The sequence below is a fragment of the Miscanthus floridulus genome, chromosome 16 (assembly GCF_019320115.1).
Source record: "Miscanthus floridulus cultivar M001 chromosome 16, ASM1932011v1, whole genome shotgun sequence".
In the NCBI taxonomy this organism is placed as follows: Eukaryota; Viridiplantae; Streptophyta; class Magnoliopsida; order Poales; family Poaceae; genus Miscanthus; species Miscanthus floridulus.
In genome coordinates this window covers 18,450,297-18,471,304 of record NC_089595.1, presented here as the reverse complement: position 1 = coordinate 18,471,304, position 21,008 = coordinate 18,450,297, and the positions used below count along the sequence as shown (strand labels likewise).

At 42.2% G+C, this 21,008-nt stretch overlaps 1 protein-coding gene across 1 annotated transcript in view; it reads left to right on the top strand.

The window, feature by feature from the left end:
- LOC136510359 (G-type lectin S-receptor-like serine/threonine-protein kinase At2g19130) overlaps positions 1–20,187 on the top strand; it is a gene marked incomplete at its 5' end in the record, with an annotated part of 120,664 nt that extends 100,477 nt beyond the window's left edge. Inside the window, one exon of the mRNA XM_066504837.1 lies at positions 20,038–20,187. Within this exon, the coding sequence (XP_066360934.1) occupies positions 20,038–20,187 (150 nt within the window). The remainder of the gene's footprint in view (positions 1–20,037) is intronic.
- Positions 20,188–21,008: the final 821 nt, after the last annotated feature.

Here is a 21,008-nt window from a genome sequence, read left to right as displayed (position 1 = left end):
TTTGTTGAAATTTGGTATATGAGTTTTGAAACCACTAATCACATGCTATTCATAGTCATGTTATAGGCACTGCAGGTTTGTAGTGTTTTTTTTGTTGCAGCCTTAGCCTGTTTATTTCTCCTAGTATGGTCTGCTTTTTAGCCACAAGTCCACAATGCGCTCTTGAGCAGTGGCTAGCAAACATCTATTACCTCTACAAGCTACTATGACACCCTGCCAAGCCTCTACAGGAGCTGATTTGGACGTCTGTTGTAAATGTGAAGGCTGGGACTACTGGCCAACAACTTGGAGCGTTCGGAAACCCTAAGAGCCTTAGTTATTTTATTAGAACAAAGAGAGTACGATCTTAGAAGGTATATAGTACACTTAGTAAGAACCAAAGATCTTCATAGTGCCTGAACTATACAAAATGAAAAAGAAACGTTCCAATCTCACTGGTGAAAAAATATTGCCAAATTGAGATAGAAGCAAATAGACCAAAGAATACGATTAGATTAGGAATCAAGGACTACCAAATATAATAAAGTTAACAAAAAGAAATAGTAGCAGGATTTGCATAGAAACAAAATTTATTGGGCTTATATTGATAGCACATGACGCAGAATTATTAGATATACAAGCAGGTAACCCCGCGCATTGCGCGGGTAATAGTTGGGAAAAAAAATTTGTATTTGCGAAAAAAAAATCACACTGTTCCTTAATGGTTCGAGGCTGTTCATAGTAACCCGTACTGTTCATTAAAACCCCGTTACTGTTCACAGGAAATCCGTTACTGTTCATCGGAAAAACGATCGCATGTTGACTGTGCCGGTAACAGTGACATGTGAGAGAGACGGAACTCGGCGGCTTGCACGCTCTTTATACTATAGTATAGATACCAATCAAAATATATGCAAGCATATGTAAAAACATCACATCATATCCATAAGAATGCGGGAGAGAACAGTCAAGAAGACAATATGGGGTTTCAGAACATCATGAAGAAAAACATTGCAGAAAACGATGCAATAAACAGGCTAAAGATTAAAAGTTACCTCATAATGAACGTGCTCTATGAAGGATCGAAGGTAGAGTAGCTAGCGTACAGCGTAGGTGTCTGAGCAACTCTTGTCAAAATACTCCTAGGCCTTGTTTAGATTGTAAGTTTTTTCACTCTCTCTTCATCACATCAAATCTTTGAACATATGTATAGAGTATTAAATGTAGATAAAAAAATAGCTAATTACACAGTTTGATTGTAAATTACGAGACGAATCTTTTGAGCCTAGTTAGGCCATGATTGGACAATAATTATTAAATACAAACAAAAATGCTACAATATCACATACTAATTCCTAACCCCAACCTAAACAAGGCCCTGCTTGCAAGGTAGAGTGATGAACGGGGAAAGCTCTGCGGAAGACATTGAATGCTGAATTTTATGAAAAACCCCTTTCGTATTATTATCTTTCATAGTTTTGTGCTTTCCTCCTGTTAAGGTCATCTTTGTTTCAGTTTTTATTTGGCTTCTGCCAGCCAAAAGCCAAAAGCTGAAACAAATGAGCTGTCTTTTGGAAACTTCAAAGCTAGCTTACGAGGAAATGAACTTAGTTCTTAAAAGTCTTTTAGCTTTTGGTGCGCCGACAAGCTCAAACTTTATTATAAAAGCCAATAACAAAAAAAAACCAAAAATTAAAAAGTTAACTGTTGAGTGAAAAGTCCAAAAGATACAGCTCAAACAAATAAACCCTCAGATGATGAGTGTGAAGCAATGATGAGTGTGTTAAGTCTGACCTGCGGTGACCACTGACCAGATACATGGCAATGACGACCCTCAGACTTACCAGTAGGTCATAAACTAGTCCTGTTTGAAATATTTGTTATAACCAGGGTTTCACCCAGTCAACAAATGAGAGCTACAGATGCATCTCCTTAGAGCAAGGTTAATAATACAACTGGCTACTTGCTGTATGAATCCTTACAGTCTACTTTTCAGCCCACTCATATAGTAATTATAATATAGCTTGTTTCTCCTCTCTCTCCGCCACCTCAGCGTTCAGCATGCTTACAGCCCCTTATTATACTTGCTCTTATTAATGAAAGACCCTGAAACATACGGCAACTCCTAGTCATCTATATTTTCAGTACAATAAATTAGGATTTAATGCTTTTTTGTTCATAATATAGCTGTTATGTGTGGACTATTGGCCGTCTGAAGTCGCAGTCTAACCAGAACAGAGGGGCACTGCATGATGATGATGCCCGCGAGGGGAACGGACATGTTCCCGGCCATGATGCAACTGTTCCCTTCATCCACAACCCGCTGGCCGCTGCGCCAAACCCACGGGTGTTGTGAATGGTTGTGGAACACCTGGTAGGTCCGTCTACTGATGCTATACAAAAGATATATATTTTTTTTAAAAAAAACGGACTAGCAAAGATGTCGGTGCATTAATTGCAACAATACGTTAAACTTGTTATGCGGTCATATGAACTTGCCCGTAGCGATTATAATGAGCTAGCTATATCTTTGTTGGATTTAATTAGACTTCGTCTATCCTTATAGTATCAATTAATTAAATCAAATAAATTACAAGGCCTATAATAAGTGATAGGTGCAACAAAGGATTAGTTCAGTATGGAAAATTGTTTGGAGATTAAAAAATCACTTTAAACAGGTTGCTGTTGTCTACATCTGCTGTGAGCTAGGTTGATAGTTGTGGAATGCAAGTCTCATGCCTGAGCGTGCGGAGTCGTGATGTGCATGGACTCAGGCAATCATGCCATATTGCCATAGCATGACTGACATAATACTGGATGAGGATACACTAGGGACTAGGGAGACTGATGGACCAAGAGAGGTAGAAGTGAGGGATACACTAGAGACGAGGGAGAATGATGAGTATTTTTTATTATTTAAATCAGATTTCAATTTGCCGAGCTACGTCGCGGCGGAGCTGCGGGGCGGGATGGCCGCACCGCGCGGCTGGCGGAGTGCACCGGTGGGGCGGCGCTCCGGCGGGCACTACTACGAAAAGCATTTCTAGGGACGGTCCGTAATCCTTTCTAGGGACGGTTTGTTCAGCCGCCTCTACGCAAGGGTCTTTATAAATCATGTATTTGTAGGAGCGGTTTCTAGGCTGCCCCTACAAATCGATTTGTAGGGACGGCTGGTGTTACCAGCCGCCCCTACAAACAGGTATTTATAGGGGCGGTTCAATCTAGAACCGCCCCTACAATACGTTTTCCCGTAAAAAAATTCAAATTTATAATTCAAAATCGCGTTGCCGAACGTCCCACGACCAACGTTCTGAACCGCGTTCGCGTTGCCGAACGCCCCGCGACCGCGACTACAAGCACAAGAGTATTCTATAAACTACAATTACAAGTCCAATTCACAAGAATATATACAATCCATCATTAAATATATAAATTCCATACACATTGTTATCAACGTCCTAGAGCTAGCCTTTCAGTCTCACGAAGGTGTTGGTACTGAGGATTTGTATCTAACTCAGACTCTCGGTCATGGTAGGCTCCTCTGACGTGTACAATCTGGTCCAATATGAAGTTGTAAAGGTCGCCGACGAGCTCTAAGAGTTGGTCATCCTTGTACGTGTCTCTTTTCATTCCTTTCTCTTCTCTCCACTACAAGAGAATAAGTTTCGGTTTAGTATTTCATACCATTTACGAATTTTTTATACTACGGATGAAGAGGTTCAAACTTACCCTTAAGGAGTGTCTCCTGTAGGCACCGGTGTTACTCATTATAGAACATATATAGTATCCACAATGTACACTCCCAGACTTCTGCTTGAGGCACTGTGTGTTTTGCATATAAAAATGTTAAGTAATGCTTTTGACAGCCATGTAATGGAGTACTGAAGAAGTAAGTTACACTTACCGCACATAGTGTTTTTATAGTCAGCTTTTCCTTCCTTGCTGGATCATGTCTTCCATGATGATTAGTGACATAGAACCTAAATGCCATGTTTGAATTATTTTAGCAAATACAACTTGTTAGTATCCAAAAGTGAACGTTACAAGTATGTATACAAACATATAAGCTAATGAGGATTATCGATATGTATACGTCTTGAGAATCGATATGAAGTCTTTGTATGTCACCGTGTCCTTATCTAATGAATCAAAGACCTATGCCATGCTCCTCCCGACATCGACGGCTATACAAATCCAGTGGTTGTTGTATGGATTTAATCATAGAACTAGATAAGCTCTTTTGCATCGAATAAAATATATCGAACAAACCTTTAAGTATAGAGTTGAGCTTACTCGAAGTTGTATGGTAGCCATATAGTAGAGTGTTGTTGGAGATTTTTGAAAGCCAGGGCAATGTATGCCGTAACCTTAAGGGACTCTTCACTTAGTTTCGCCGTACGGATGTGCTCTTTCTCCCGAAAAGTCTTTGCAGCAGCTAGCTCTTTGGCATCAAGTGTCCACCGTTTAGGGTAATTGAAATTTATTTGGGCTATAGCTTGAGGGTCCACATACCCGACTTTTACACTTGGCATTTATTTGACAATGTGCACTTACATTCTACAAATCACGGCGTGGGTTAGTTACAACAAAATTCAAAGATTACATTCATATCATATCGAGAGGACAAGGACTTATAGGCACCACGTGCGAATTAGATTCATCTCCATTTCTCCCAGTTGAAAGCATGTTTGCATGTCATTGAAGTCAAAGACAATTTTCTCGGCTAGGCTACCAAATGTGCCGGTGAAAAAGCATGCTTGTATGATATTTATGCTCGTTGGGAGAACACGCAAGTACCAATCATGGAACCTTCTCATTCCAAGTGGTAGGCGCTGGATGTCCCGGTTTGGTAGGAAGGGCTTGCCTCTTTCATATGTTTTTGGGCAATCCTTTGACCATTTGATGTCATCAACATTTGGATACTGCTTTGCAATTTGGTGGAATTTGCTAGTGACGGCCTTCTCAGAACCCCGTGATGGGACTTTTTTAACTTGGTTCTCAGGCTTGAACTGGTCATGGGAATACCACTTGGACATCGACGAGACGTCTTTGATCGGAACATAAACTGGCCTTATGGTGATTGGATGCTTCTTTCAAAGTTCCCATTCAGGCACGTCCTCATCTTCTTGTGCTGCAGCTTCTTCAGGAGGCACTCGTTGTTCATGTATCGGCTGTACTTGTTGAGAAGACTATGGTATTTCATGATGCACTTGCTCGGTACGAGCTGGAGAAGGTTATGGCATCTCATCAGGCATATGCTCGCTAGAAGGCGGGGAAGAATGTGGCATCTCAGGAATGTGGGGGGTCATGAGACGGTGAAAATATCTCCCCGACCTCAACAACTCGCTCCAAATTTAGAAGAGGGGGAGGCAGCGAAGAAGCAGTCAATATAATGTTCCGTTTGTGCCAGAGGATGAACTGCCCCATAACGTCTCCGTGTAACACCAGCCCCTCAGGAGTTGCGTAGTCTATCCTCCACTGCATGAATTCGGGCTTCACTGTATGCACCTTAACCCTAGTGTAGTCCGACAGTATCTTATTATTATGGTGTAAGCCACCAGGAGAATGTGCCACACCCGTTGCCACCTCCATCACAGTGTTCTGCCGACCGCTGAGAAACACCAAGGTGCAACTAGTTGGTTCCCGTATGCGATCAACTGGGGTTGTGGCTGCAGTGGAACCTTGGCTGCTAGGAACTTTTAGAGGGCTACCAACTAATACCAGTTCTCCCAGTGGCGTCACTAATATCTATAGCTCCATAGACAGTCCTTGCTCCTCTAGCTCCTTCGCAACTAGACCCTTCACTTGGAGCTCAAGACTAGTCTCTCGGTCTCGGCCATGTTTCTTGTACATGTGTCTGTCCTCTTCAAATCCTTGCTTCTAGGTCGTCCTTTTCCCTAGCCCCCTGGTGCGGCCTGTGTGCTCCTTGTTTCCCAAGCCAAGGCTAAGCTCGTCCCTCTCTCTGGAAGGATTGAATGAGCCCTTCTCCTTGTCTTTAGCATATTTCAGTATCCTTGATACCGTCTTTTGGGTCTCCGGCTTATCAAACTTAAGATTACTGTCGGATGATTCTGTACTCCTCGCATATATCCAGTTCCTTGAGCGTACCTTCAAATTCGTCACATCGATATTCCTAGCAACTGCGGCCTCTTCGTCCATCTTCCTAAACTGCTCTTCCTTGGCATAGTAGCCACCGGGGCCTAGATGGTGGTGGTGTTTGTTCCTCTTTGCCAGCTCGGTGTTATGGGCACTGAGCTCCAATGCCTCTGGTGAAGTCTTCTGAGCCACGAGCTCCTCCCATTGACTAGGAGTTATTTTGCTAAACTCGTTGAAGGAAGTTAACCCCTTTTGGATATACTTCATGTTGAGCTCTGACCTCCAACATTGGAATGACTCCCATCATCCTGATAGCATTTTTTACCAATTTGTGCTTACCCTCTAGAAATCTAAAATTGACCTTCAGCTGCCTATCCCATAGTGTATTCTTTGTGTTCTCTGGTACATCTTTCCAGTTAGGGATTGCTGGGTTCAATTTATCTCTTATTAGGGCCCCGATCACATTACGGAATTTTCCTCTTAATTCCTTTGGCTCAAGGATCTCCCCTGCTGGCCCGAACTCCGTTATCACATAGCATGCCTTATCTGGATATAGATTTCCTTTTCTATCCCCTCATTTCCTCTTAGGCTTGGTAGTCGTGGTTGTGTCTTGAGTTTGTGGAGCAGAGGCATCATGATCCGTCTCTATGGCTGTTGCCTCTGCTCTCCTTTCCTCTACTCCGTCTTGTCCAGCGAGATGTCACGGACGTCGATGTCATCTTTTCCAAGTTTTAGGAGGGACCTATATATACGACAGGTCAAAGTGTTAGCAGAGGTAACACAGCCAAAGCTTTAGCAAAATTTACAAGCTAAGGCTTTTTCCCTACCTCCTCGTTCGGGTCAAAATCCTTGTCCAAATCTTCCTCCATTGGCCTCCTTCTGGCTTCACGTGGGAAAGGATCCTCGAGACTTTCATATCCCTCTTCTGAGTCATCATCATCATCATCATCATCCTCTTCTTCTTCGTCTCCAGCAGCCTCTCCTTCAGGGCCTTCCTCATCGTCACACTGCTCCTGAGTAAGCATTACTTCTAGATCCTTTTCTACCTCGTTATCGAACTATTCCTGAGTAAGCTGGTCCTCTAGTGCTTGCTCCTCAAGGGTTGGCTACTCATTAGGCTCGGGGCATTGGGCTGCACTGTCTGGTGTCCGCGACATTATTTCACGCTTTATTCTAATAGATGCAAGAAGGTGTGCTTTAGAAACATGTCAAAAAAAGTCCTATAAAACAACAATATATAAAAAAAACTAGTAGTAGCAGTAGTAGAGGCCTCAGAAACATGTCAATCATTATTTGATCATGAACTTGGAGCATCAAGGCATCATAACAGAGAAGAGAGGAGAAGGTAATGTAGGGGCGACTGCTAATGATGCCAAGTTCCTCACAAGTTCTTGATCATCAGCTCATATTCCTATAATGTATGGACTTGAACAATTTCATCATCGGTAAAACAAAGGAGAGGAGAGGAGATGGGAGATTTGGCAAAAAAAGCAGCAGCTACTTAACAAACATAGTGCAGCAGCTGATGGCAAAAGACAGGACAACAAGTCCTGGGCGAGTTCTGGGAGATTTGGCAAAAAAGCAACAGCAGCCAACAGTTAGTAGCTAGAAGTAGCAAGTAGTAGTAGTAAGTAGAAAGTAGTAGAGTAGAGAGGAGAGGAGAGAGGAGAAGATAGTAGAGAGGAGAAGAGAGGTGAGAGAAGAGAGAAGAGAGAAGAGAGGAGAAGATAGAAGAGAGGAGAAGAGAGGTGAGAGAAGAGAGAATGATAACTTAACTGAAAAAGATCCATTCCATTCCATGGCATCAGTCAAAAAAAAGTAGCAGCGCAGCTATTGTAAAAAAAAGTAGCTTAGACAGCCAGTGCACTTAACCTATTTGGTTCATGGCCATGGCCTGCCTCAGGTTTCACAGAGCACCAACTGTTGGTGCAATAGTTTTAAGTTTTAACTACAGAACAGTACACCTCTTTTTTGAGCAGCAAGGAACTACTGTGGATAATATAGTATAATGAAGCAAGCAACAGTTTGTATTACAAAAGCATGACCTCCACCAAGACTTGAATTTTTCAATAAAAAAGGCATATCTAACAGCAAGATTAAATATTAACATGAGACACTAACAAGAAAATAGTGAATAATGAAGCAACAATTTGTATTTTTGAAACAAATACAAGTAGTTTTGTAACCAGATATAAAGATAAACAATTTCATTCCCTTCAGTGGTACATCTAACAGTAGCATGTACCATTTTAGATTTCCGGAGGGTAGATTATAAGTAGAGAAAATTCAGGCAGCACACAAATTAATGTAGGTGAAGTTATGTCGCTTTCACTGCATCATTGTAAATATCTTTTCTTTGATCATGAGTTGATCAACAGCTAGCTAGCTAGCGAACAATGAGAACCGAAATGACGTGAGGGTTCCTAAATTTGATTCACTCTTATCAAACAAGGATTTCTTGTTGCCCCCTAACAGTGGTAGTAGGTGGCATCATACTTTGCACATCATGTTTTGTAATGCATGCCTATGCCCCAGTATTGCATGACAAGCTAGCAGAGAAGATAATTTCACAAGGAAAAGAAAAATTATCTAAACAATTGCTAAACTTAGCAAGAAAGATCAAGAGGCATACAAACATAATTGTCATCAGATCGGTGCATGCTCTAAGGCTGACAACACAAATTTCAAGGTAGGACACAGCATGATAATCAAGGAATGAGGCAGGAGCCGGCCTGTGTATTGCATGACAAGCTAGCAGAGAAGATATTTTCACAAGGAAAGAAAAATTATCTAAACAATTGCTAAACTTAGCAAGAAAGATCAAGAGGCATACAAACAGCCCATGTAGGAGCAGGCAAAATTAATTGTTTGGGCATCATATATTTCTCGGCGAGCCTTCGATATTAAGGAATAGAAATAAAAACATATACATGAAGTCTATCTTTCTAGCACATACAGATGGAACTGTTCTCAACAAGCTGGAAATGATGGCGGTGTGGCAATCTAACTTGCAACCAGCCCAAAAATGATGACGTACATTCACAGGGATAAACTAAAATATTGAACATATGAACAGTTGACCCAAGCTACCATGAAAAATGAAACAAAATCGTGCTTAGCTTTTTGGCAAAAAGCAGGTTGTTCATTCAGTCAATATAGTCGATACATTTAAACTGCTTCCTTTCAGTAGTAGATGTGAACCCATAATCTATCATTCATAACAGAAACATGACTTGTCGGTATCTTTTATTTCGGCAAAAGCAGGTTGTTCATTCAGTCAATGTAGCTAGTTAGGCAATCAATTTCATGATAACCAACAAAACTAAATAACAGTATCACATAAATCAGAGAGGGAGAGGCACAGGGAGAGAGAGAGCAGGAGATCACTGACTTGGCCACTGTGTAGGGAGCCTGGTCGTCGACGTGCGGGGGCGGGACGCCGAGGGCCGGGTGTGGGACCGGCGGTCGGAAACCCTAGGCGTGCGGGGGCGGGCACCGGGGGCCGGGTGCGGGACACCAGGGGTCGGGTGTGGGCGGGCACGGGCGCGGGACCGACGGCGTGGCTGGCGGTGGAAACCCGTGCGAGGCGCGGGACCGGTGGCGTGGCCGGTGGCGGAAACCCTAGGCGCGCGGGGGCGAGCGCTGGGGGTCGGGTGCGGGACGCCGTGGGCCAGGTGTGGGCGAGCGCGAGCGCGGGACCGGACAGCGTGGCCGGCGGCAGAAACCCTAGGCGCGTAGGGCAGCCTAACGGCATCGGAGGAAGAAGACAGCGCCCAGATAGTCTGACTCCCGTGTGCCCTCCTATTTATACTTAGGACTATTTGTAGGGGCGGTTTCTGATCTAGCCGCCTCTATAAATGTATTTTTAGGGGGGTTCCTGATCCAGCCGCCCCAACAAATGCATTTGTAGGGGCGGTTCCTGATCCAACCTGCTCCTACAAATAGTTTCTATTTTTTAAATTATAAATTCTATATTTTTTATATCATAAAAACACAAAGTAATATAAAAAATTGTGTATATGCACAAATATAATATTTTGTATTATTATATATATGAAGAAATATATATATATATAAACAATTGTAGTCAAAACAATATAGAAAACAAAAAAACAAAAATTAAAAATTTAAATTTTAAAACTTCGACTACAATTTTATGACATTAAATGAAATAAAATGAAAATGTTATAAACATAAAAGTTGTATAACTCATCGACATGTACAACTTTTATTTTGATCATCTTGTCATGTGACTTTGTTTGAACGATTCAAATTTTGAAATTCAAATAATTTCAATTTGAAACAATATTTTGAAAGAGTAAATGATTTCAGATGAAAAACTCATGAATACCAAAGTTGTAGAACTCATCAATATGTACAACTTTTATTTTGATCATATTTTCATTTGACCAAATTTGAATAGTTGAAATTTTGAATTTCACTAAATGGCAACTTCAAACAAGATTTTGAAACCTTAAATGATTTTCAACAATAAAAGTCGTGAATATAAAAGTTGTTGAACTCCTCACTAGTCTACAACTTTTATTTTAATCACTTCTTTATGTGATAAAGTATTAGTAAACATTGTTATAAATTCACATATGACTTATAGTTTCATGAACTATACGAGAAACATGTTGATTTGTGAACAATGTTTACTATCACTTTGTCAGATGAAGAAATGATCAAAATAAAAATTGTAGATCTTGATGAGTTATACAACTTTGGTATTCATCACTTTTTTAGTTGAAATCATTTAATGGTTGAAAATCTCGTTCGAATTTGTTATTTTTTTAAATTTGAAAATTTGAAGTGCTCAAACTTTGTCAAATGAAAAGAATGATCAAATCAACACACTAACTTGATAGGGCAAGATTTTAGAAAATTTTAGGGAGTCTTACAAACACACACTTACACAAACACTCCACGTTCAACAACTAGCTAGCCCGCTGTAACGACTTTTTCCTTGACATATTTTCGTTCCTATGGCATTATGTCTTTGGGAAGGTTCTTTTCCACAACATTGATTTTCTTAGAAAAGTCTGTGAATAGCGGCATCTCATCGTAGTTATCGTAAGCTTCAACATCGTCCAAGTCATCAACTTCAATAATGTGTTGTTTCCCAGAGGCAACCACGTGCTTTGTCTTCTTCTTCGGGGGGAGGTTACTTTGTGGGTCAGACATATATAAAACTTGTGCGACATGTGAAGCGAGCACCCAAGGGTCATCTTGGTAGCCTAGATTCTCGATGTCTAGGACTCTCAATCCAATCTTGTTCAGTTGGTGTTGTTTGATCTAGCGGCATCGAAACATAGCCACCGTTATATCTCTTCCATAGTCAAGTTCCCATATCTCTTTAATGATGCCAAAGTATTGGATCTTTTGCCCTAATCCATCAAGAGCCTCTATTCGAACACCACTATTTTGGTTCACATATTTATTATCCTTTGCGTGGGTATAGTATGTATACCCATTGATGCCATAAGCATTCCAAGATATCACTTGTCTCGATGGCCCCTCCACCAACCTACTGATGATAATAGAGTCTATGGTTTCTCTAGGCGGTATGTTTTGGTCCTTCAACTATGTAGTTAGTCGTTGCTTATGTTGTTTCATGACCCAATCATCCGAACGGTCATTTCTCTCCGCTATAATGATAGCCAAGTATTCATCAATATACGGTTGCATCAGTTGTGTACTCTGCAAGACACTATAATGCGTCCGACTCACCTCTTTGTAATCATGGTCGATGAACACTTTTCTACCACTAGGTGCCCTTCCCAACTAGCCTACCCTTGTGACAAGAATCGGGTTTACCAATTCCTTTCTGTACTTTTAGGTACTCTTGACAGCACTCGATAACTTCTTTAGTACTATAACCCTCTATCATGGAGCCTTTAGGTATGCTCGATTATGCACGTATCGACTTAGAACCGACATAAATCGCTCGTAGGATCACATTTCATGCAAGTAGCAAGGGCCAAGTGCCTATATTTGATGAACCATGTGAATCATGAGATGTGGCATTATATAAAAAAAAGCAGGAGGTAAACACATCTCTAGTTGGTTTTGTGTCTCCACCACAAATTCATATAGGTCACTCAGCTCTTCCTTGCCAATCGTCTTCTGTGAGATCTTTGAAAAGAAGTAGCACATGCAGGTGATGGCTATTTTCAAGAACTCTAGCTTTATAGCCCTAATTGTAATAGGTAGAAACACTGTCAGCATCACATGGCAATCGTGAGCCTTGCAGTGTATTATTGACAAGTCCTTCATCGACACTAGCTTCTTCACATTTGCTGAAAATCCAGTCGGGACTTTGATCCCCCTCAAGAAAGTGCATATAGCTCTCTTCTCGTCTGGTGTTAGGTTGAAGCACGTCGCAGGCATAGTGTATTTTCTATTACCCTCAGGTACCGGGTGAAGCTGTGGCATCACGTTTAGTTGCATCATGTCTTTCCGTGCTTTCAGACCATCCTTTGACTTGCCTATGTCCATCAAGGTAGCAATGAGACTCTCAAAGACATTCTTCTGCACGTGCATAGTATCAATGGCATGGGGGACCTCCAAGTCTATCCAATAAGGCAGATACTGAAAGAAGATCGATTGTTTCTTGAAAGGTACACCTTCGACAGGAGGTGTGCTTCTATCTCTGTTCGTCCCATCCGGATTCTTCTTTCTATAGACTGACGAGTATGTTTTTCACCATTCTGTACACGTGTTCTCCGTTATGACATCTCTCCGAAGGGGGTTTAATCTCCGGGGCGTTGTCATAAAATCTAAAGAACAATTTGTTGTGGTACTTGTGACTTGTCTTTAAGAAGCATCGGTTCCTTAGGTAAACTATCTTCTTGGATGCATCCAGGTACATCCATGTAGTACCATCTAGGCAAACCAAGCATTCCATCTTCCCTTTGATCTGTCCAGACAAAACAAACAGCGCGAGATAATCATTGGTAGTAACAAATATTATTGCTCTACATATAAAGTTCTTTCGGAATGCATCGTACATCTGCTCTCTATGCCTCCATAGCCTCTCCATTTCTTGTATCAAGGGCTCGAGGAACACGTCTATATCAATGCCTGGTTGTTTAGGGCCAGAAATAAAAATAGTGAGAAGAAGGTACTTTCTCTTTTGACACAACCATGTTGGGATGTTGTACATGGTCAAGATCACTGACCATGTGCTGTGGTCGCTCATCCTCTCATTGAAGGGATTCATTCCATCGGTACTCAAGCTAAACCATATATTTCTTGATCATCGCTGAATTCTTTGTGCTTCTCATCAAACCTTTGCCACTGACTACAATCAGCCGGGTGTGCAATCTTATCATTATCCACCTTGCGCTCATCATCCCACCATGTCATGAGTGCGGCTTCTTTAGGGTTTAGGAAGATACGTCTCAAGCGGTCGGTCACTGGCAGGTACCACATTACCAGGGCAGGAATTCTTCTCTGCTTTGCATCGTTGCCTAATGGAGTGTCCTCTGGGGGCTGAGATTCTTGTACCATCTTTTTTGTACCCTTCTTATTCCTCTTTTTCCCCGTGGAGGGTTCGTCCCCACCGTAAAGGTCATTATTCTTGTACCGGCTAACCCCACACCGTGGACATTTATCCAGTGACTTGAATGTTTTGCCATGAAAAAGTATACAGTGGTTGGGGCATGCATGGATTTTTTCAACTCCCATTTACAATGGACTTATGACCTTCTTCGCTTGGTATGTGTTGGCGGGAACTGAGTTTGGTTGTGGCAGCACCCATGACAGGAGATGCAATAGATCATTGAAACTACAGTCTGACCAGCCGTACTTAGCCTTCAGGATGAGCAGCTCAAGCACGAAACGTAGCAATACCCAATATGTCGAACAACCCTTTTCAACACCATACACTGTCTCCTTCGATGCTTTTGTCACCCTTTCCAAATTTTCTAGACTTTTTGGGCTATTTAGTAAAATCTCTGGTCCAAGGGCTCGAATCATGTCCTCTAAATCATCTTCATCCCCGACACGTGCTCCACCATCATTGTTGGCACCACATTCATCGTTACCATCCCAACCACCAGCATCACCACCTTATTCATTACCAAACTCGAAATTCATTCGTGCATCAAGCTCTGCTGAATATTGGGACAAAAATTCTTTGGTTTCGTCGTCGTATTCCTCCTCATCCTCGTCGTTAACAATAACCGTTTCACCATGATGAATCTATACTGTGTAGTCCTCAACAAATCCTCGTATAATTAAATGTGATCTGATGATAGTCACATCTATCCATGCCATACGGTTCTTGTAATCTTTACAGGGGCAAATAATTATATCCTTATTCTCTTTCAATGTCATTGCATGTTTCTTTGCGACTTCAATAAATTTATCCACCTCTTCACGGAAACCTGCCTTGAACCTTAACGAACCATACATCCAAGAGTTCCTATACTCCATCTTTTACAACAACAACAAAATAAACATTAAAGGACTACTTATTTAGATATATATAAAAATGAATCAAAGTAATAATTATTTGAGAATAATTGTATATACTTCAGATATATATGAATATAAATCTAATATAATTACATGAAGCATACAAACACACCATGGTAGTGGAAAATTAATTAATGGCCCATTTATCCATAAATAATTAAAATACATATTTATTGATTACAATAAACAATTTCAAAGACAATAATTAGCAATAATTATACTTTACCCAATATTTTTCATACAAACCCTAGTCCAATTTCATTAAACATAAATTTACAAAAACGAAATTAATAAAAAAATCAAACCCTAGATCTAGATCCATATGCACATGAAACATACATAAAACTAACTAATTGTTCACTAAAATCAAGAAACATGGACCAAATAAGGGTATGATCTTGTTCCTCTCTTTAATTTACCCAAGTATATTTAAAACTTAGGTCTAATTTACTTCATAAGTAGCTCAAGCACCATAGAAGAGAGAGAAAAACAAAACCCTAATTACTCACTAACCAACCATTAAAACTTTAAAAAAGTGTGGAATAGCATTTTTTTACCTTCTACAACCTCTCCACCAAAGGATTTGAGACCAAAACCTTCCCCCTTTAGTAGAACAATTTTTGGGAGATGCCCAAGACCTCCCCACCTTTCTTTCATGGGTTGGAGTGAGTGACCCGAGGAGGAAGAAGGTTCTGCAACGTTTTTATATGTGGGTCATTTGTAGGGGCAGCTGGTGATTGAGCCGTCCATACAAATCCGAGCTATATATATGTGGGCATTTGTAGGGGCGGCTTAATCACCAGCCGCCCTTACAAATAGAAATTCCAGGGGCGGCTGGTGATTGAGCCGCTCCTGCTGTTCTATTTGTAGGCGCGGTTGATGTCTAGGTATCCGAGCACATCACTGTAGGGACGACTCTATCACCCGCCGCTTCTAAAAAAAATTCGATCTGTTGCTAAAAATCATTTTTTACATAGTGGGGGTGATGTTGCAGCGGTGGAGTTGGTCTCTGCCGCTGGGGTGTAGGCGCGGTGGAGGTCGCCGTTGCCATCGCCGCTGCGCGTCGGGATGCAGGCGCGGTGGAGTTGCTCGTTGCCGTCGCCGCTGCACATTTTTTGAGGCACCGTTGTGACGCGTTTGAGGCAGACAATGAGTTATTGGGCTGTGGGGCCCCGTGAGGGTTGGATGCTGGACAGCGTGGGCGGGTGGGGCCGCTAGAGGAGGGCGTGGCGACCATCTGCTGGGGACATGCCGGATCAGACGGCCAACGCGTATTCACGGTAGATGAATAGGATTCTAGTGAAGGAAACGGTGGGGGACTGTTGATCTACAGGAGCAATCACCACGTTTAAAGACTTTTATTTTATTTATAGATAGATGTTACTGGTTGTTTTTTATTCGGAGAACTTCCTATTTTCATTCACTTTTGTTTTTTCCTTTTTAATTCACGATATATTTCTTTTTTTATTGGTTCAAAATGCGAATGAAAACTGCATGCCAAAGCATCTGCATGGGGGTACTCCTGGTTGTTTTTTCTTTTTCTTTTTTGACAATTACTCCTCGTTGTTTTTGAAGACAGCGCGAGCCGCGAGAGGGAAAATTTCTTAAAAGAAGGAGGCTGGCAGAGTTGGGCGATGGGAAAATGGGCCATGGCCCTAGTGGTGGCCTCGGAACACACACAAACGCACAGGCAGCCCAAGCCCATAAGGGGCCACGGCCATGGGCCCACGGCACCACGCGAACCCGCTTCCACGGGCACGGCGGCGGCGCGGCGCCGGCTCTGCCCCGTCGCGCGTCCTCCTCCCGACCGTCCCTGCTGGCCGCCGACGTTCTGCGTCACTGCTCTGGCCTCCAGCACGCGATGCCAAGCCCGTGTTCCGCCGAGCACGCCGCGCTGCATTGGCTGCGGCCCGGCGTGCACTGAGAAGGAAGAAGCGCCGCCACCTCGACAGGCGCGCGGCGAGTAAGTGGATTGGAGGCTTAACTTCAAGTAAGTGATCCCAACACGAAACCACTATGAATTAGCGGTTCAGGACAGTAATCACTCGCAGTGTCAAAATCTGAAACTATTTGAGCTGTCAGCTGTGTGTGCTGCATCTTCTTGTAGAGCTAGCTAGCTACTCGATGAACCGTGTGTTTGTGCTCCACCTCGTTTTGGTCAAAATTGGCAGCAGCCGTTACCTCGGTGGAAGCCTCGGGATTGACACTGACCTGATCAAGGCATGGGCAGCTGCCGTTGGAATTGGAACGGAATGGAAGCCTAGCTCATCACTGAAATGGCAAGTGGCCGGGAGATGCTTTGGATTAGCACATGACGCTATATTGGGCTTATATTGATAGCACATGACGCAGAATTATAAGATATATACCAATCAAAATATATGCAAGCATATGTAAAAACATCACATCCTATCCATAAGAATGCGAGAGAGAACAGTCAAGAACACAATATGGGGTTTCAGAACATCATGAAGAAAAACATTGCAGTAAAAGTTACCTCATAATGAACGTGCTCTGTGAAGGATCGAAGGTAGAGTAGCTAGCGTACAGCGTAGGTGTCTGAGCAACTCTTGTCAAAATATATACTACTACTTGCAAGGTAGAGTGATGAACGGGGGAGGCTGTGCGGAAGACATTGAATGCTGAATTTTATGAAAACCCCCTTTCGTATTATTATCTTTCATAGTTTTGTGCTTTCCTCCTGTTAAGGTCATCTTTGTTTCGGTTTTTATTTGGCTTCTGCCAGCCAAAAGCCAAAAGCTGAAACAAATGAGCTGTCTTTTGGAAACTTCAAAGCTAGCTTACGAGGAAATGAACTTAGTTCTGAAAAGTCTTTTAGCTTTTGGTGCGCCGACAAGCTCAAACTTTATTATAAAAGCCAATAACAAAAAGAAAAAAAACCAAAACCAAAAATAAAAAGTTAACTTTTGAGTGAAAAGTCGAAAAGATACAGCTCAAACAAATAAACCCTCGGACGATGAGTGTGAAGAAATGATGAGTGTTAAGTCTGACCGGCGATGACCACTGACCAGATGCATGGCAATGGCGACCCTCAGACTTACCAGTAGGTCATAAACTAGTCCTGTTTGAAATATTTGTTATAACCAGGGTTTCACCCGGTCAACAAATGAGAGCTACAGATGCATCTCCTTAGAGCAAGGTTAATAATACAACCGGCTACTTGCTGTATGAATCCTTACAGCCTACTTTTCAGCCCACTCATATAGTAATTATATCTTCACAATTAATACATGGTCCACTTGTCTTTCTCACACTGTGTACAAGCCGACTGTAAGGTTACAACCTGTTTCTCTTCTCTCTCCGCCACCTCAGCGTTCAGCCTGCTTACGGTCCCTTATTATACTTGCTCTTATTGATGAAAGACCCTGAAACATATGGCAACTCCTAGTCATCTATATTTTTAGTACAATAAATTAGGATTTGATGCTTTTTTGTTCATAATATAGCTGTTATGTGTGGACTATTGGCCGTCTGAAGTCGCAGTCTAAACAGAACAGAGGGGCACTGCATGATGATGATGCCCGCGAGGGGAACGGACATGTTTCCGGCCATGATACAACTCTAGGTGCTTATGTTTTTTGGTGTAACCTTGTGCTTATCTTAAATGCTTGTATGTGATGCATCTCATTTTACCATTCTTCGTATTCATGCACTTGCATCTTGCATCTCATTTAGGTACTGCTAGATGAACCACGCGGGGAACCGAAGGACGTGATGTTGGAGTCGAACCAGAAGACGGTGTTCGGTGGATAAGTCCCGAAGATGGTGTGTTAGTGGACGGATCCAGAAGATGGAAGGACCCCGAGAGTACATGCCTGAACCGGAGATGCTCGCCAAGCGAGTGTCATCTAATAAACACTGATCTAGTGTTGGATCCTAGGCAAGCCCCTGAAGCATTCTAAGTCTCCTACCCTATCTTTTTACAAATGCACATAAGTATAACTTTTGTATGCTGCATTAGGTGATAGGAGTTGAATGAAACCGTTGGTGCATAATTCCTACCTTGTCCACTAGATATAAATACCTGAACCCTTACTAGTACGAGTAGGACGTTCTATGCTTAGCCATGCTTAGACCGATAGAAGTGGGTGATTTCCTGTCACCTGCAATATAGGTGGATACCTGGTCACGGTTGGCTATATTTGCTGTCGTGGAAAATAACTATGTGGTGATGAATAAATGGAGACCGGACGATGGATCTGGTGATTGAGAGGCAGCAAGGCATGGAGGTCTTATGTGCATATTTATTCCGTCTGTGTCGGTTAAGGACTGCATCATTGTGGGCCCTCATGTCATTTTGAACGCAGCCTCTCACTTAGCTGGCCGGATAACTCGTTCCGACCGCGAAGCCGAGTAGCTCAACTCAGGCCAGGAGTCGTTCTGTCCAAGTGCGCACACTAGAGATAGTAAGGATGTGCGGGGAGCCGGATGTGAGACCAAGGGCAGGCCGGGCCTGAACGTCCTAGCAGCTGGTTGATCCCTGAGGGTGCGGCGTGATCGAGCCCGCGAAGTTGAGTCTTGAGTTGTACCAAAGGTGATCCGACGTGACCCCGGCAGGGGAAGTGTGGATTTGCGTTAGGATTTCTGTCCAGCTGGTTACAATCGATTTGAATCGCCGTCTCTCCCGGATAGTGAGAAACTTGACTGAGCCTCCTCATCGTAGTAACACTGGATGGAACATGCTGGTTATGATGATTATATAATAACCTGGATATGGTTACTAATGTTTGCTTTAGCTTAATCAAGTGATTGCTCTAGAATAGGTGCAAAGTTAGCCATAATAAGCTTCACTAAACTTGATGTTAAAATATTAACTAAAAGATTGAAAGGACTCATGATAGTAATGCTCTTTTTGCAAAGTTATGATATCCAAACAGCTTCACTAAATAAGCCTTACATATACTTGAGAGTCTTTTTATTTCTCTCCTGTCGGGTAAGTCTAGCTAAGTACATTCGAGTACTCAGTGTTTATCCCACCATGTTGCAGGTGAAGTTCTCGGCTTGCTAAAGACGGTGGCTAACCGCCGGTGGGCTAGACGACTCTATATTTATTTCTCAGTCTATATGCTATTGTTGGAGGATGTTACTTATGCTAGCAGTGTATTTGAAACTTATGTTATTGTAACCATTTTAAAGCTATGTTGTTTTAGCTATCATATTTGTAAACTTGGCAACATATTATTATTTGTGAACTCAATTGTAAACATTATTTCCGCTACAACTCCGTGTATGGGATGTGTATTTGCTTAATCTATTACGGTCTTGGTTGTAATGTGGATTTACCGAGGTCCTTCGTGACACTCGGCGGACTACCGGGTTTATATAAGTGAAAGTATGTGCGCGTCAACGTGTTAAACGGGGACAGCCGTACTTGATCTTGTATAAATTGAGCGGTTCTGTCGCAGGTGGATCCACAGTTACACGGTGACTTTGATTTAGTAGACTGAAAGGGCTTGAAAGGTTGCATGCTGGTGCATCCAAGATAATGAGTTTGATCGGCTGATAATGGGTGAAGTGGTCCGGGCTCTTGAGGGTCTGCAAGAGCATATGACCCCAATGCATAGACTACTTGCAGCTATAACGGAGCACTCTCATGAAGTTTCAGTTTAAGAATTCTGTGTACTTCATTGTTTCCAATGTGTTAAGTTTCAGCAAATTTAAAAGGTGTAGTCTGGATTGGAAGTAATAAAGGAAGGCAATGTTGCAATATCTAAGTTGTATGACAATGCTCCTGTCAAAATAAGCACAAGATATTTTTCTGGTTACTACTGAAAGACAGATTAAGTACCAGAGAGCTACTATGAAGGAGGAACATGGAATTGCAAAGCTACAACTGTATACTTTGCAATGATAACATAGAGGACTCGACAGCTCACCTCTTTTGCAACTGTAACTTTGCCATGCAATGCTGGGGATCAATTGGACTGCAGACTTCGGCAGACCTCTCTCCACAGCAGAACTTAGAACTGATGAAAGCTCAACTCAACAAGCCGTTCTTCATGGAAGTCATAATTCTCATGTGCTGGGCAATCTGGATGTCCAGAAACAATAAAATCTTCAAGAATGCTTCCCCTTCGGTTCAAGCGTGCAGATCAATTTTCAAGATGGAGATCACTTCACTCCTTTGGCGAGCAAAGAAGAAAATCCTACCATCACTTCAAGAATGGGTGCAATTCCTCCATTGACAGACAGCTTCACCCCGTTTCTTCTTCTTTTCTTACTACACTTTTTTTTGTTTCTTAATCTGTCCCAAGTCTTTTGGGCCTCTCTTGTAATTTCTTTTGTTCTGAAACTTTTGCCTTAATAAAATCTCAGTAGGGGCTAAAACCCCTCCTGTCTCTTTCGAAAAAGGTTGTATGATCTATCCACTCTCTTAGGGCTCTGCCTAAACTTTGACAAGGTATAGTAATGTGTTTGGATGCAAAACATTT